Here is a 17,653-nt window from a genome sequence, read left to right as displayed (position 1 = left end):
CGTGCTGGGGGACTGTGCACCCCCGGGCTAGCCCCTAACCAGCGGGCCGGAGCGCTGCGTGGCTGTGACTGCGTGAAGGGCGGCGTGGGGTGCCGCCCGGGGAGCCCCCCTCCCGGGGGTCGCAGGCGGCGGGATGCCGGTAGCCGCCCCTCTCCCCCGAGCGGCACGCCGGTCCCGTGGAGCGGGCCCCCGGAGGAGAGCGCGGGGCCCCCCCGGTGGCGGCGGCGGCGGCGGCTCGGCGGACCCCCTCCTGCCACCCGGGGGGCGGGTGGGGCCGGGCCAGCCCGCCGGGGCCGCGCCGGAGCCGCCACCTGAGCCCCCCTCGGCGCGGCGGGCGCGGGGATCGGCGGGCGCGGGCGGGGCGGCCCCTGCTCTCCGCGGGGGCGGCTTCCCTCGGCAGCGAAGTTTCCCCGACTTGTGCCGAGAGAGGCAGGTCCCGGTGGCGGGGCGGGGGGGGGGGGGGGGGCATCGCGGCGGAGGAGGAGCGGATCGGCGCGGCCCCGGCCGCCGCGGGCGGCGTGTGCGGGGGCGGGGCGTGGAAGAGAGGTGGGCGAGCAGCGATGACCTTTGCGAGGAGCCCGCGCGGGAGTGGGCCAGAGGCAGAGCGAGCGGCAGCGGGGGAGGATGGTTGCTGAGCCCCGGAGGAGAGCCGCCCCGTAATGTCACCATGTAAGTCTTTTCTCCGGACTCCGGGGCGAGGGCTGCGGCTTGCCGCTCGGGGAGCGCGGATGATCCCCGCGGGCTCCTTCGTGAGGCAAGAAACCACGGCAAGATAGGCAGGGCTTTCCCCCCCGCCACCCCACCCCCCGTAGTAGGTGATGAGTAACGTCAGGTTTGAGCCGTGCAGATAGGTAGGGCTGAAGGAATGGGGAAACGGGAGAGTTTCACGTCGGGAGCTCAGACGGCAGGGCAGGCAGGGCTCTGCCCCGTCCGGGCTCCGGGTCCGCCGGCGGCTGCCCTGCAGGGTCCCGGGCGGCCGCTGCCTCTCTGAGAGCACAGTAATCCCGTCTTTAGTGCTGCGCCGGTGAGTTTCCCCGTGCTTGGAGGCAAGTAGCGAAACCCTCGGCCCCGCTTGCCGCCCGCCGCTCTGAACGCCGGTGCCCCGGCACCCGCCCGGCCCGGCCTCTCGGCTCGGGGCCGGGGCCGCGGTCGCTCACGTCGAGGAGCCCCGTCCACCACAGGCACCGTTGCCAGCCCTCCAGGTGCGGTGCCAGCCCAAGTAGGGAAAAAAGGAGAGGGAGGGCCGGGCGGGCTCCATAAAACCTTCCCAGCCCCACCGCTCCTCCCTGCAGCGCACAGCGGAGAGGAGGCAGCGCGGGCTCCGCCGCCGTCGGGGGCGAGGGGCGGGCGGGTCGGTGGCCCTCCTTCCCTCCCTCCTTCTCTTCCCTCCCGTCCGTCCGTCCGTCCGCACGCCGCCCTGCCCCGGGCGGGCCACTGCCGTGGCCTCCGGGCGTCTTCCCCGGTATGTTTTACCTTTGCTGACAGGCTCTTACCGAAGGTAAGGCAAGGTGCTAAAATTTGGGATTAGGAGTTTCGGTGGTGCGTTCACAGCCAGGTGAGAGAGGGGACCTGTGGCTGGACCTAAGGGAATCAGTGCAAGGGGAAAAGGGTAGAGGTTTTCTAACAGTGCACGGTGGAGTTGAGGCAGAAATGAGGAGTTCCTAAAGACCTCGCGTTGCAGTGCTACAAAGTTGCAAACGGCCAGCAGATTAGTTGCCTGCAACTGGGAAAAATTCATTTGGAAAGGAAAGCCGAGGGACTTCAGACGGATCTGATGCATCTGGCACTGTTTAAATTAAAAGGCAGTGTCTCATTTTTTTCATCTCTTTCGATGAGTGTGAGGGTGCTTTCAAGGTTGACTGTAAGAAGAAGTAGGAACAAGTAATGCTTAACAAAATGAAAGTTTTAAGTGGCATTGTGTAATTAATCTTTCAAGACATTCAGGTACTATAGTTTAAAGCAAGGGTTTCAAAGTTAAAACTGACCTCTCTGTTAACCTACAGGAACTAAACTGTGAGTTGTAATCACCTTGCAATCACTTGTTGCAGTTCCACTTAAGAGGGATTAAGCTCAAAATCTTTTTGTTTACAACCTATATGAGGAAAAAAAATGTGAAACTGATGTTATCTTTCTTTTAATTTTAAAGTGTCAGCAACATTTTTCCTTAATAGCTTTAGACATGTCAAAGACCAAAGAAAGTCATGTCAGTCTGCCTGAGGCAGAATTCACATCCTACTCCAGGGAACCTTGCTGAAGCTTTGAACAAGGAAGATGGTGTATTTGAATATGTATTGCATGTTTTGGGACCGTACAGTATACAAATGAAATGCTCCAGGATTATTCATATCTTGTGTATATTTTCTTGCAGAGCTGTGTACTCCCTAAAGGTGATGATGTTGTGTTAGCTGGTTGCTGGCATGTACAGTAAAAGGTTTAGTAGTTAGATGTAGCAAGAATCCCACTAATTTAATCTTGAACTATGTCAAGTTACTATCCATTTATGGCTTAGATAAATTACATGTCTACTTTGCTCTTCTGGAATGAATGGTGAATAAGCTCATTGTCTCCCTATGTTATAGGAAATGAAAGTAGCTGTGGACTGGACTGTATTGAATTGGTAGCTAGAGTGCATAGCTGGTCATGTCACACAGTGTCTACAATGGAATTATACAAGTCCATAGAAAAATTAGTAGTTCTTCTATCAGACTCCATAGAAGATCACTTTGTAATTTTTCTAAGAGGGTTTGCTGTTGTGAGACTATATCCAACTGTAATGGATGTAATCCTACCATAGGTGTCCTAATAGTCCCCAAATATATTGGGTAAAATATTGTTTTGGTTCTGTGTTTGACAATCTATAATAGTTTGTTCAGAGCTGCTAGCGTGTTACCAGCTGGGGACAGAACAGGGCTTTTTCGTTTGAATTGAAACAAAATAGAGAAGAAAACCCACTATGAACAGGGTTCAGCAATTTTAATGTATTCAGGGTTGAAGACTGAAATAATCTGTATATGTTCTGAGATCTTTGTTATGGACTGCTTTGCTTATTTAAACTCTTGGTGTGTTTTAGTACCTTGCTGTACTGATGTCCATTCTCTGTGCTATTGATGAATGTTAAATGACAGAACACATCCTTTTAATACTATTTAAAATAGGAACACAAGACCAAAGGGGTCTCCTAGGCCATCAAGTCAGTGCTGTTATGGCAGGGGACCATATCATCCCTTAATAAGCTATAGAATAGCCCAGAACTGTTTGCTAATTTTTCTGTTTAATTATTCATATGCTGTTTGGATTAATTTCTAGATGTTAATTAACACTAATAATCAAGAAAATGAACCCTAAAATAAATATAAAGCATAGTGGGTATTAATAGGTGAATAATATCTGCGACTAAGTTGTTGTGTTGGTTTTTTTAATGCCTGGGAAGTACTTATCAGTTTCTCTGGCTCCTTTTTGTAATTGTCTGCCAGTTGGGATGTCACATTACAAAAATACCAGGGATGGGTTTTGTTATAAAAGAAGCCTTTTTGTTGGCAATGTGTTAGCTGACTTCCATCCCTGAAAACTTCTTGTGTGAACAGGAGTGTTACACACATCACAGTGTAAGGCTGTGAGCAGTCAGGTTTCTGGATTTTGGCTTTTTGTCTATGCAAGATCTCAAGAACATGTAAATAACAGGTTTCCTCATTCATTTATAGCACTCAGCTAGAGCTTATTCTTTGTAACATAGATCTTCAAAAGAAACAGATGTGGCTCATGGTGCATGCATTAGTGGAGTGTTTTGGTAGTGTGCTGCTCCTGTGGGCATTCTTGAGTTTGATAAACCTTTCTTTCTTGTCAACTGACATGATGTGGTGTAAAGAAAATTGTTTTGTCCTTCAGCAGTAGACAATGTAAGTGGAGGAGACAGGTTTGCTATTTTTTATGTATTTATTTTGGTGGAGAATTGTAATTTTTTTTATAGCCATTGTATAATTATCTAGCTTTTTTTCTCTGGCGAAAAATCTTTATAGTTACTCCTTTCTGCCTTGTTGTTTGCATGTATTTATGCTCTGCTCTGTTGTTGATTATCCACGTTCTTGAAATCTTTCTTGACTTGTGCTTTTTACAAGAGTGAGGATGAGGAAACAGACTAAACTAACACCGTGGAGTACTGGCTTGTAAGTGTTACCGCAATGCAAGTAAACATCAACAAATAGAAATTGGCCAAATTAAATAGCTCTCTCAGACTAATGCAGAATCTCAGATTCTTTAAGAAGGGCACTAAAGGCAATGTGACTGGGTAGATTCACTCCAGACCTGGGCAGCAGAAACTTGTCATGTTATTTTCCTTGAGTATCTCAAAAGTTGTGTCTTGGATTCACCAGCTATTCAATGAGCAAAAACTTCAGCTGAGTTCACAGAGCATCAAAAGTGATGATTGCTGTAACACACAGAAAATGTGTCAATATGATGAAAACCAGCACAGATTTCTTCTGAATTAATAGATAATTTTTTGCGACTGTTTCCTAGTCTGATAACTTTAACTGTGCTTGCTCAAAACAAACCAAAAACCAGTAATGCAACCACTTCTACAGGGTTGCATTGGTAGATTATGCAGCAGGCTGGCACGTAGCTCACCAGTAGCTGCAAACAATTTCTTCTGTAGAAACAGCAATATTCTTCTGTATCTCTGGTATGTCATACTGTTATCCTTAACATTTCCATTTCACCACTCTGTGAGTATATATGCATGCTGTATGTGTTTGCATGTACATATAGCTCTTTTCATGTCTTAAAATTACTTCTGTTCAAAGCCAATTTTCTAAATTAATATTAAGGGTACTGTGGATTTATGAATTATATACATTGAACACTAACTGTTCGCAAACCTCAGCATTCTGTTGTCTGAGATTTTAATAGGGATTTGGGGGTCATTAAGTTGAAGGACAATAATTCTATTGTTTGATAATCTGGTTATTTTGTGTGTCTGGCTTCATCAAAGAGATTCTTGTATTTCAGAGCCCAGTGTTTTCTGTGCTTGTCTTCAACACTTGTTAAGTTTGACTTTACAATATCTCAGAAAAATAAATCGGCTTCAAATTCCTAATTTGATAGAACTACCCATAAAGAACTGGACTTCTTTTGTAATCAGACACTTGTGCTATGTAACACTGCACTGAAGGGAAACCTGACTGATTGCAGCAGTCTGTTGAAGTGCCATTTACCTGGGCCCATTGGCATCTAGCCCACAGGAGTGGTTTGATGAACTGCTACTTTCAAAACTGAAACGTTAGTTGTTCCTTTACAATGGTTTATCTTGCTGCATTAAGTTTGGCTTGTCTAGATTACAGAACTCCACTTTGGGAAGAAATGGAAGCTGATACTGGGAAAAGATTTACATTTGCCCTCAAGTTTCACTGGCAGTTTCACAACAATGTCTGTGGAGCAGAAGGAAGACTATTTTCCCCAGTTTAAGAAAATTAATTTTTCTTGCCACTGAGTGTGAACTCTGTACTTTCTTTCACTTATCTCTTTCACATTTTCATCCTGATAAATCATACCGGTGGCCATTCCAAATATCTTTCTTTTTTCTGTATTTAATATGCACTAACCTGGAAGACATTTGTGTTCATCGGTGTTTCTTCATGACTATTCATTTGCGGTGGTTCTTCACATACTGTTTCTGGGAATAGACTTTTGAAATATTTGGGGGATTCTGTTAGAGATTTTCTCCCAGTATAAGCAGATAATATCTTAATGAACAAAAGCCAGTTATCATCACCAAATAGGAGGGGAAGGAGTTGGTCAGAAGAATACATGTGTTTCATTACTTGTTGCTTGCTTTTGCTTGTTGCTAACTTGTTGAATAAAATGAGACAGGAATGTAATGGAGCACCATTCATTTTGGATACATGGTTAAATGTCTGACCAAATTTATTAAGAGCCTTTCTTGCTTCCTCTTCTGCCCACCATGGAGGAAACATACTGGTTTAGCCATTAAATGTCCTGTACACTTCAAGGCAAAGGAAACTTTAACTTCAAGCTATAACTGATAAAGATTTTTATGTAATTGCATTTGTTTTATTAAATAATAAAAATGTCCCTGACTTCATTGGAAGCACAGATGAGCCCCTAGATTTTGGCAAGGAAAGTTTCAGGATTTTCATTAAAGTTGCCAGCAGAAAATGTTGTAGCTATCAAAATACTAGCACTGAAAAATAGGGAAAGGCTGGTTAAGGGCTGAGGCAAATTCTCACCTACCTTTTTTATATAGTTAGTAACAAATATGTATTTATATATACATTTAAACAGCATAAATGTATTTGTAAATAATGTAAATAGGTAAAGTAAAACTTTGCAATCTCCAAAAAAACCATACACCTTAACTCTTTCAGACTGTCACCATATGGGCTGCTTGTTTCTTTCACTGAAATACCACCCACACCTATCTGTTTAGAAACCCAGCGCTGACAAGTCTTCCACTTTGTTGTCTGTTAAGAACAAGACAACATCATTTCTGACCATTTTTAGTAAGCATAGAGACTTCTGTCTCTGTTTAAGGAACACTAGGGCCATCCATAAATTTCAAGTGCTACTTTATTTACTGCCAGTTACTAGTTTGACTACCAACAGTATTTTCTCATTTTCTTGGCTTGTTGTAAAGCTCCCTGAATTCCTGCTCTTGTTTTTTCCACAGGATGTCTCATGTAAGTGAAATGTGGTGCTATCACTGGAAATGGAAGCTGCAGCACTGTCTCTGCTTGTTTACCACATATATTATATATATGCAGCAAGCAGGTAAGTCAGCAAATTATCTTCTTGCTTAAATAAAAGGCCTAGGAGCCAAAGGTTTGATGACTAAGGATTATGCTTACATATGACTGAATTATATACGGTATAACATTTTGGTGAAAGCGATGCGTTGTAATTATTAGTTGTGATTTGCTAGGTTGGGTCATATTTTCTGCTACTGCTGAATTTTCTTTTTGTTGTTTTTTTATCATTTTGTTGTTATTTTTTTCTTTGTTCTTTGAATTCTGTCATTTTTCCCTTCCTTTGCTTTTACCTTGTTAGTAATTACCTCTCTCTTGAACTTCTTCTGGTTGTTGGAATACTGCGACGAATCACATAGTTCTCCCATTTTCCACAGCACTGTTTGTGCCTGTAGATTATGTATTCCCTTCACTCTAGTTCAAATCTGTAAAATAACTGTAGTGTGCTTATTATTTTTAAACACTTTTATGATTCAAATAATAGAAACATTCCTCAGCAAGCTATATGTACATAGGATAATCATACACTGTAAAGAACAATCAGTTTAAACTTAACATCATCTTGGTCTGTAGTGATAATTGAGTATAGAGTAATGTAACACATTCTGTTTTCTTTAAACATATGAATGAGAGATTTCATTTACTAAATGTCTTTTCCTAACCACTAGAGTGCAAAATATTTTAGGAGCTCCAGCTGCTTTACTGGAAAAAAAACTCTGGAGTTTATTCTGGAGCATATGAAAATTTTGGAGCAGCTTGTAGTGCTCAGCTAATTCCATATCAGATGGGTAGTTTTGCTGTTACAGACTTGCCATTGGAAAAAGGATGGTTTATATATAGAAAGAGTTTCTAGTTTCTTTGGGTTTTTTTTTTTTTTTTTTCTCTAACTAAAAAGTGCAGGTTGTTTTTTTTAAACCTGTACTTTTTATTTAGAGAAAAACCAAAGAAGTATCTGTGCAGTAGCACCTTCCGGCTTCATGTCACTTTAATAGGTGTTTTCCATTTCCATTAAATTGTGTAGCCAGAAATGTCCTTAGGAACCAACTCTCATCCGTGGCTCTGTTGGCTGATGGCCTTTTTCTCCCTGGGTTCCTGGGCCATATGTGATCCTGGGCCATGCAGCTCTAATTTACAGCTGCTCTGGGCTGTTATCTGGTGACTGGAACATTAAGACCATTAGTCTTTGCTAATTCCTCTTGATATAAGTTTAGTTGTTGAAAGTACAGGTGACACAGCAAGAGTAAGTCCCATGAGCCAGAACGTCCTAGCCAGTATGCCGTGAGGACAGAGAAAGCCAACTACAAGCTCACCTGCGCATTCAGCTAATCACAGCATACCGTTGCTGCCTGTGCTGGCACTGAACAAGTAGATGGGTCAAAAGCCCTATGCCAAACTCCAGGATACGCTTCTACAAAATCATATATGCCCCTGGCTAACTACTTCAGCAGTAAAGTGGTTGGTGCCATTGGATTGGTAAAAGCAGTGAAAGTGTTCTAGATAATTCCCTATCCTCTATTATAGTTACTGTCTGTGCTCTTTTCTCAGGCACTGATTTGGCATATAGGATACTCAGAACCAGGTTTCTGATGGAAATCAGAGCAGAGACCTGAACCTGAGTCTTTTACATTTCAAGTGTGTGCCCCTGGGGGCTTTTTCTTTCTTGCTTTGACTGGAAAAGATTTGAAATCTTCAAAACTTTCAATAAGCGGAAAAGACATTTCCCTATCTGCCTGAACGATGAGTAGATAAATAAGGTACACTGGAAACACCCAGACTCAATAGACAAATGTTTGCTGTTCAACAGTGAAAGAGATCATAGATAGTCTGCTGTTAATATTCGACTGAAATGAAAATGAGACATTCAGCTTTACAGCAACCTGTCATTTGGCAGTAGTTGCCTGTAGACCCTCGGGATTCATCACTCTTTTTATGTTGACGTAAAAGCACAGGTTATGCTGCAAAATGGAGTCTTCATCTGTTCTTTTTAATAGAGCAAGGCAGACAAGGTGAGAAACACTGCTGCTCCTGCATTTTTTATATTGTCTTCTTAAAAGGTATTGGTCAATTTGGCTGTGAATTCATATGGTATCCATAATGTCTCCGGCAGCTTAAGCTTTACTGAAGTTACAGTAGAAATATCATAAAACCTGACATTCATCCAGCTTCACTAGTGAGCTGTAAGGTTAGAAAGCTATTGGGGCTTATTAAGCTTTGCCTAGAGGAGGTTACATACAAGCAAGGGATTAAGATCTTCAGGTACAGATTTTATGTATTATTTAAAGGGCTATTCATAAGGGTAAAAATATCAGTCATGCTGTGACATGGAAAAAATGCAAAAGTAATAATTTTATAGTTTAACTTGAGAAGAACTACAGGACTTGGCCTGCTTTCAGAAACAAAACTTGGGAGAAGGATTACACAGCAGAAAATCTAGAACAGGAGTGGTATGGTCTGTGAAAAGAATGTTTAGCCACAAATTGATCAGTAAGGTACTGACAAGCAGCAAGGTGCAGCAATGGAGTGTAATCCCAAAATATAGGTCTGATACCTCAGAGGAATCAATGGACAGACTCTGACACTTAAAACAGAAAGACAGAAAGAAATTATAAAAATAGAAAATAATTATGAGAATATAACATGTACTTTAGTTAAAATCTCAGCAGCTGTAACTGTTTTGGTATACTGGCTTCAGGTCATGTGTTGTAACATGGGGTGAAGTTACTGAGCAGCTCAGTAAACAGCTTGACAGTTTTCCATTCCTGTCTGGGGTAGACATCCCTGATGGCCTTGAGTGAGTCATTTAGCTGTGCCTTAGTTTCCCTGCCTATAACGATGAGTGTATGTCTTGCCTCCCTTGTAAACAGCTTGCCTATCTTCCAGTGAAAGGACTTTATAGAAGCTGAGGTGTTAAAATGGTGCTGTTTTAAACAGAATTAGTTAAATCTGCTTTTATCTGAGATTCAGACATTCCTAACTTTTTGTTTGTATGTACATTTTGTTGGTTTCAGAGAGCCCAAAAGAGAACAAAAAGTAAACAGAGTTCTGGAAAACATAACTAATGAGGGCAGACAGAAGGAATTAAGATTTTTTGGTCTAGAGTAGGCAGAAGAGGGATTGCATAAGAACTGAGACTATTTAAAGAGATAGCTGCAGTGGGAAGGCATAGACTGATCTTTCTGGGCAGTTGAAAGGGCAGAAAGAATTGGCTTAAATTACAGCAAGATAAATGAGGGGAGGACATCTCATCAAAAGGTATAGATAGCAGTGGAATAGATTGCCAAGGAAGACTAGGGAATCTCGATCCTTGGGAATGTATAGTAATATCTGCCAGAAATGGTTTAAATACATAGTCCGCTTTCCTTGGCGCTGAGAAATACATTAGATGATTTCGAAAATTCCCTAATTTCTCTAGTGCTTCCTTAATCTTCGCCCTATAGAATCTATTTTGGCTCAAAATCAGGGAAATTAGGAGATCCATTGGACATTGCACTTCTCAGAATGACAGTGCTTTTGCTGTGCCTACAAAATTGTGTTGGCGTTTGTCCTGTTGCAATGGCCTCATTTTTATCTGACATAAGGAAGCAGCAGTTCAGTATGGAAAGTAAAAATCAGTTGCTTCAGGTGTGTGTAACCTCACAAGAAGTGTTCAGTTTAGTCTCCCCTCACTTTTTGGCCTTTCTGCTCTCATAGCAAAATGTCAAATGTTTCAATATAGTACTGTCTCTTGGTTTTGACACTGCTATCTATGGTAACCCAAGAGCAGAACTGGAGATTTTTTGGTGACCTTAAAAGCAGATTCCAGTTTGCATGATTACTTTTCAAACAAGTTTTCAAGTGTCTTGTCAGTACTGTACTACCAGGGTTTTGAACACTTGCACATTTTGAGGAGATTGCAACATCCTCATAAGAGTTTTTACCTTTTTCTGTCATCAACAGATACATAATTACATAAGAGTCAATAGCTGTTTTAAATTTTGACTACCATGCAACCATATTTAATTTTATTCAGGATGTGGAAAATATTTATTTTAACAAAGCCATGAGTGCATCTACAATTCTTATTACACTATTGCTGCATTATGCGCCATACTGCTGTTATTACAGAATTACTATGACTGTAGCTAATCCCAGAGTGAGCAATTGTCCTTTTGTTCATCCATCAGTAAAGTGCATTGGTGTCTGTAGTCAAGTTTCCATGTCCTCAAAGGGCTTTAATCAATCCCCACTGAGCTCACTGAAGAGTAAGTTTCAATTCTATTACAGTCCCTGAAATTTTAATTTCTTTTTTTTTAGTGGTCATTCAAAGCAAAAATTTGTGCTGTTTTTAATTCATCAAGAAAAAGAGAGGTGAGAAACAGGAATAAATCTGAAAGCAGGTCCTTCACCCACATGGCTGATAATGGTCTGCAATATAGGATCATCTCTGTCCATCATGCTTCTTAATTGGGCCTGAGTAGATAAAGGAGGGATTAAAGTCCTCTCTTGTTTAGGGAGAGTTTCAGAGTGACCCCGTGGGCTCAGGAGCCTAATAAGAGATGGGAAGGGAGTATGGTGGGAAGTATTGCTAATGCCACCCACGCTAGCAGCAAGGGTTAGTCACATTGCTGTCTGTGAAAATGGATTGGGTTTTATCTTGAACGGCCCAGGTCAGGAAGTGTGTTTTTTCACCACAGATCTGAAATTGCCTACCCCAGACAAGGGCCAAAGATCCTATCGCCATGAAAATGATTAAATGGTTGTCAGCACATTCCCTTATCTTCCTCTCCCTTACCATGTGCACAGCAAGAACCAAAGTGCCAAGACATTAACCCATCAGTCAGCACAATCCTTGCGTATGGCGGGGAGACGGGGGGGTGATTTTATAACATTATTACTGGTGCTTTGTGAAGCTTCTCCCATGGCATGCCCAGGGTGGGAACAGGCGTGCATATAGTGCTGAGAAGGGTAAATGTGACTGAGAGTGCTGTCCCTGACTCAGACATGGAAATTCACATTTCTGAATGTTATGGAAAAACTCAGAAAACCTAAAAAGTTTGAAAAAAAGTATTCAGTCTGGCAGTCTCTTTCCTTACATAGGCATACATACATCATGTGTAACTGAGAGATTAGTCAGAAGAAAGCTGGATATTTAATGAATAGCTCCAAAGTATTTTTATTCTTTCCCCTTTCTCTGTCAGTCATCTTTTATATTTTAATGTAGCTTAAGCAAAACAAATCAAAAGCAATCCTTTATGTTCTGTTTAATATCTAAATTTCTGCTGCCTTGAGGCATGTGTTTAGAATTTCTGTTCATATAAATCTTGCAGAGAAAAAGTTACCAGTTGGCTTTCTTGTATTTCCCTTAGTTGACAGTTCGTTAATGTAAAAGTAAATCACCGTTGGAATGAATTTCACAGGAAGTTGCCTCTTATTACCTCTGTTTACTTTTTAGCTATAGTTTTTTGATGGTGCAGATAATTCTTTTCCCTAAGGTGTTTGGACCTCATTGCATTAACCATAACAATATTGCCTTAAAAGCACAGCGATTTTTTTTTTTTTTTCCCCTTACTCTGATATGCACCTGTAGCCAAACCCAAATGGAATATCATGAAACATCACAGGAATTCAAAGCTCACTAGGACCTCATCTTACAGGGTCTCTGCACTCCTTTATTAGAAGATAGGCTAAATAATGTACCTTTCTCTAAGAATATACCTTTAAAGAAAGAATACACCTTTCACTGAAGGTCCTTTCTTTATGAACTGTAGATTTTAGAATCCATTTATAATTTACTTTTGCCTCATTTTTTCTCTTTACTGTTAAAAATTAAAAACATAGCCAAATGACAATTTGTCACTTTGTCAATGTTGTCTATGAAAACAGACAATACAAGTATCTAGCACAGTGGTATATGCAACAATAGCCCCCAAATGACTTTGGCCAACTGGACTGTGCTTTACAAAAGGCTGCCTCTGATAGAGGTTTTTATGAAAAGAAATTCATTCTTTATGGTGTTTGTCAGTCGCTCTCAATAAAGTGAGTGAATATTTTAGAACAAAATGAGTTTCTGTCTCATTAAAAGACTTTTAAGTCTTTGTGAATGTCACTTTTCTTCTCTTGTGGATTATTAATATGAGAAATGTTGCATCATGAAGTGAACGTCTTAACTAGGAAGAGAACAGTTTTCCAGATAAAAGTTCCTTACATACAAGTCTAGCAATTATGTGACGTGTTTTAATATGTATTACAATTAATACTGAGTAATTAAAATGGTTGATTTCATATACCTGTGGACCTTTTAGAAGTGAGTGATTACCACTGTAAAGTCAGCACTTGTCAATTAATAAGAAGGGCTGATCTTGCAGATTTTGGATGCATATTGTTATGTCCATGATTGTTTTGCTAAAATATTGGATTTGCTTACTTAATGGATTGCTTAAGTGATTTGCATAAGGTGTAACATGTAATGTTCACTAGATCAAGGCCTCAGTTATCACTGTCTGATAATTGAAATGTTAAAATTTGCATTTTTATTAAAACTACAGACAGAGATGTCTGAGACAGATATATGTACCCCATGTATTATGTATAGACAATTCTAAAATGAAGAAAAACATATATGACTTTCATTTTACAAGAATTTGAAAAAAATTGAAGTGAAGGAATTTAAGCTACAATTTAGTAAGGTACTAAGAAATAAGACCACCCACCCTGAAAATTACATTCCTTGTTAAGATTGTGTATAGAAATACCTCTGATTAAATAATTCACCTGTACTGTTTCAGAATTTCTTCCTCTCATCATGGAAGAGAAAAATCTCTCTCCCATGAGAGGAAAAGAAAGTATTTCAACTATAGACTGTAAACATTTTCTACAGAGTTAACTAAAATATTAGTGTAATAATGATAAGTTACATCAGAGAAGTACATCCCTTACTGTGATGCATTGAACCAAAACTACTTTTCCTGCCTTAAATGTGATTATATAGGCACTCATATCAATGGAAGGCAGGGCTTCCAGAAATACCTCTTGTTTTGTCTGAATTCCATGCTCACTGGTCTGCTCAGTTCCTGTAAATGACAGACTAAGCTCTAACTCTCGCTGCACTACAGGAAAATTAAGTGCATAATTCATAGTTAGAGTTCTGCTTATGTAGTCTGGCCTCCGGGTATCATTCACACTAATTAATTTTATTTGCCTTCTCTTGAAGAATCAAGCCACTTTCTACTCTAGACCCAACTCCAGTCATAATTTTTTGGTACCACTATGAACATGTGGTCCTTCTTCCTCATCTTTCATGTTGTCATTTTTACCCTATTGTGTGGGATAGCAGCAGCTTGAGCAGTACGTTGACTGTTTTTAGTTTGTTAGTTGGAAACAATTTTGCTAATTGTCCTCAAGATTTCAGCCCCCAAACATGCTCACCAATTCCCATTCTGTGAATTTTCCCTTCAGTAATTTCTGAACAACTTTTCTGTTATTTACTAGTTTGTCCAATTTCCACTGTAGCAAATAGTCATTTTTGACAAGAGAGGCCACCACTCAGTTGTAGCTCAGATTGTTTAATACTCCAAAACTACAGCTATATCAATTAGGATGTAAGATACTTAATATACTATAGAAGTGTCAGCATGGCTTATTTTCAAATAACATATTTTTTTTAAAGTTCTTGTACACTGAAAAAGTGTGTGTTGGAAAATATTTTGCTCTTTTAAAGAGTGACAGAAAGTTTGTTCCCATTCTTGAAACCACTTTTTTTCTGGATATCCCCAAAGTAGTTCAACTGTCTTCCAGTACGTTGTAAAACAACTGCTTTTATCAGGGATAAATATCTGCAGGAGTTAGCTCTTGCAGAACACAGGGTAGATCCATGAAAAGATCATCACACAGCTAACCTAATTTTTGAAAGAATACAATGCAATCAGAGTTTTTCCAATTCCAGCTTTTTCCCTTATCAATATGCTTCTTAATGAGTGTCAGGGAGAAAACTGCAACTCCCTGTCTTGAACAGAGTTTGGTTTGTTCAGATGCATGCTTGGGCTTCTCATAGCTCTTCTCTTTAAGAGCTGTGCAGTGCCAAATCCATACTATGAAGCTGAAGTAATTTTTTTTTTTTTTTTTTTTTTCCAGAATTGCTTTTTAGGTGGAGAAAAAGACCTCATGGTTGAAGTTATCACAGAGGCATTTGTACAAGTCCCAGGCCTCAGTGATTTTTGTTTTGTGGCATGAGGAGTGAGGGGAAGTGTGGTTTTGTGTTAGGTGTTTTTTTCCTTATTGTCTTGAACTTACAGGAAAGGCCTGTAAGCGGGTTTAAATTTTAAATCTTTTACTGTTTTTTTTTTTTCTTCTAATTCTGTGTCTAAATATTTTCCAATTCAAAATTATGTTATTCATGTATCATACTGAACTTTACAGATACTGGAACTATACAGGGGATGCTGAAAGCGCCTTGCCTGCTGAGTCGTTAAACATACGCAAAGGAACACCAATATTGTGTCTTTTGTACTGAAATCTAAAATAACTAGGAGATTTCATACTGGGTATGGGTGTCCACCTACGCAATATTTTGAATAACAAATTGCCCAAATTGTGTTCAACTTGTCTTGGATTTTAACTTTGTTTTAGAGAATTGTTATATTTTGAGAAATCATATCTGTAATATACATACAAAAATAAAAGGGTGAAATGCTGGTATTGAACAAAGGCATTATTCATACAATGAGTTAGAAGTTGTGAGGTGTTTAAAAAACAAAATATTGTTTGATAGAAATATTTAAAGGAAGTGGAACTATAAAAACAATGAGCCCCCTCCCTTCCATGTGGAAGCCTGGTACATCACATGTGCTGTGTGCATCAGCTGCTCTGGTTACACTTTATTATGTAACCAGTTTATAAAATGTAGGATTTTTGCTTTGACCTGTTAGATTTTGGCAATATATTGCTTCTGTGATGTCTGGTATTTTGATCTTATTTTGATTGGGTATGCTTCTCCTAAAATCTTGCCACTGGAACTGGCAAAGACATTGTATAGCAACAATACTACCAGTCGGGGCTTCCCTCTGTCTCTGCATATGGGGAATTACTCTTCTGTCAAGCGATTATTTCACTGCATTACAAATGAATTGCATTTAAGCCTTCCACGGTCCCAAAAGGGTCTCAGTGGAAGTCAAAATCGTAGAAGTAGCATTGGTATAATAATAAATTTCTCTCTCTGGTGGCACATGGCAATTGGAAGATAGTACCGACAATTAAAGAGGCAAACGTGTCTCTATATATACTCCCTCCCTCTAATAAAATCTGTGCATATTTTTCACATGTGGGTAATACTAAATGAGTGGTTTCTAAATCCCTTGCCAAACACTAGTAACTTAGAAGTTACCTGCAAATAATACATGTCTGGCTTAGTCAGTTGTCTTTAATTTTGAGTGGTTTTCTTCCCCCTGTTGTCAGCAGTGTTGATGTACACGATACAAGTACTCTCTTTCAGGCAACTCCTGTAGTTTCTGACTCCTTTGACCACTACCCTCAAGAAAAAATACCTGAAGTTCTTCTATATTGTTTATAGCATATCTGAATTGAGCGACTGGCAATTTAATTATATAATCAATGCTGAACTCAAGATCTTAGGGAAAAAAATGCCTATTTTCTTGTGCTTGGCTGCATAAATCTTTTCTGAATATCACATCATCGCAGTGAAATGTATCAGATACCAGAAATGTAGGTGAGAAGAGTCCAGTTTTTAAAGGTACTGTTTTCAAAACATTTATCTTGCTTTATCATCTTAATCAGTTTTCTGATGTAATAAATATTCTGAATTTGAAGGAGAAAGTTACAATGTTAATTTTTAAATTTAACCATATTTTCTTATTTCTAAAAAGAATTAATCTGCTTAAATAAAAACTTTGTTTTCAAGAAAGTTATCAAAAATAACTTACTAATAAAGTGATTGAAAAAATAATAAAATAAATTCATAGCAAGCATGCCATTTGCTTTTTTTATCCTTAGGAATGGTGAAATTGAGACAGATCTGCTTTAACCTTGAAATAGTTTTGCTCAGCTTTTGGAATAAGATATAAGGACACTCTTCAGTACATGTTCGGCTATATATAGTCCAGTGGTTCCTCCATTTTAACTGGATTGCATAACATTGATTTTATTTGGTCCCACCAAAGTCAGGGCAAGTTTTACTGCCCCTTTGGATAAGAGCCGAGATACGTCACTGTTGAGCACTTTGGAAAATCCCTCCCCAAATGTCAAATTAGAAACTATTTGAAAGTTGGTGTCTTGGCCAAACAATGCTGTTATGTCAGAGGAAGCCAAAGTTCTGCCCCATGCCTTTAAAAGATTTAACTTACATGGTGCTGCAGCACTGCTGTTCAGTACTCAGAAAGGAAAAAGGCTTAAAGAACGAAAGAAGAGTTGCTGTGTACACTTGGCAGCAATTATACGTTGTAACTTGTGGGTTTTGTCTGCAGACTACTGTGATCTCACGCAGTAATGCTTGAAATGGAAGAGGGTTTTGTACTCTGCTTTTTGACTGTGTAATCCCCATGTCATGTGAATCCTGACTTGGTACTTAAGAATTGACTTGAGCTCCAGCAAAAAATGCAAATGCAAAACTCTCCTGGACGGACTGATACTGAAAGACATTTTCTTCCAGCACTGTTCATGCTTTATGCAGGGGATAGTACCATTTGCAGGAGTTCGGAGCACCTCAGATTCCCAGAGATCCAGTGGGAAACGAGCATTCTCAGAACTCCCAAAAACTGAGCTGAGGAGAAGACAGCATTTTTGCTGTCTCACCCTCTTTTCAGCTAGGTTTTCTGCATCCACCTGGGGATTGTTCAGTAACTGGCACAGCCAGTTAAAATATTGTAAGAATCCAGACATCCACTCTTGTTTCTACCTACCCATCC

At 40.1% G+C, this 17,653-nt stretch overlaps 1 protein-coding gene across 2 annotated transcripts in view; it reads left to right on the top strand.

The window, feature by feature from the left end:
* The first annotated feature begins 303 nt into the window (after positions 1-303).
* ADGRG6 (adhesion G protein-coupled receptor G6) overlaps positions 304-17,653 on the top strand; it is a 116,565-nt gene continuing 99,215 nt past the window's right edge. For both annotated transcript variants that reach the window (XM_030022621.1, XM_030022619.1), the window contains exons 1-2: positions 304-669; positions 6,683-6,783. In XM_030022621.1, coding sequence (XP_029878481.1) covers positions 668-669; positions 6,683-6,783 — 103 coding nt within the window. In that variant the 5' untranslated portion in view covers positions 304-667. The remainder of the gene's footprint in view (positions 670-6,682; positions 6,784-17,653) is intronic.

This window comes from Aquila chrysaetos, chromosome 8 (assembly GCF_900496995.4).
Source record: "Aquila chrysaetos chrysaetos chromosome 8, bAquChr1.4, whole genome shotgun sequence".
Taxonomy (NCBI): domain Eukaryota; kingdom Metazoa; phylum Chordata; class Aves; order Accipitriformes; family Accipitridae; genus Aquila; species Aquila chrysaetos.
The sequence above is the reverse complement of the archived record's forward strand: the minus strand, read 5'-3'. Positions and strand labels throughout refer to the sequence as shown.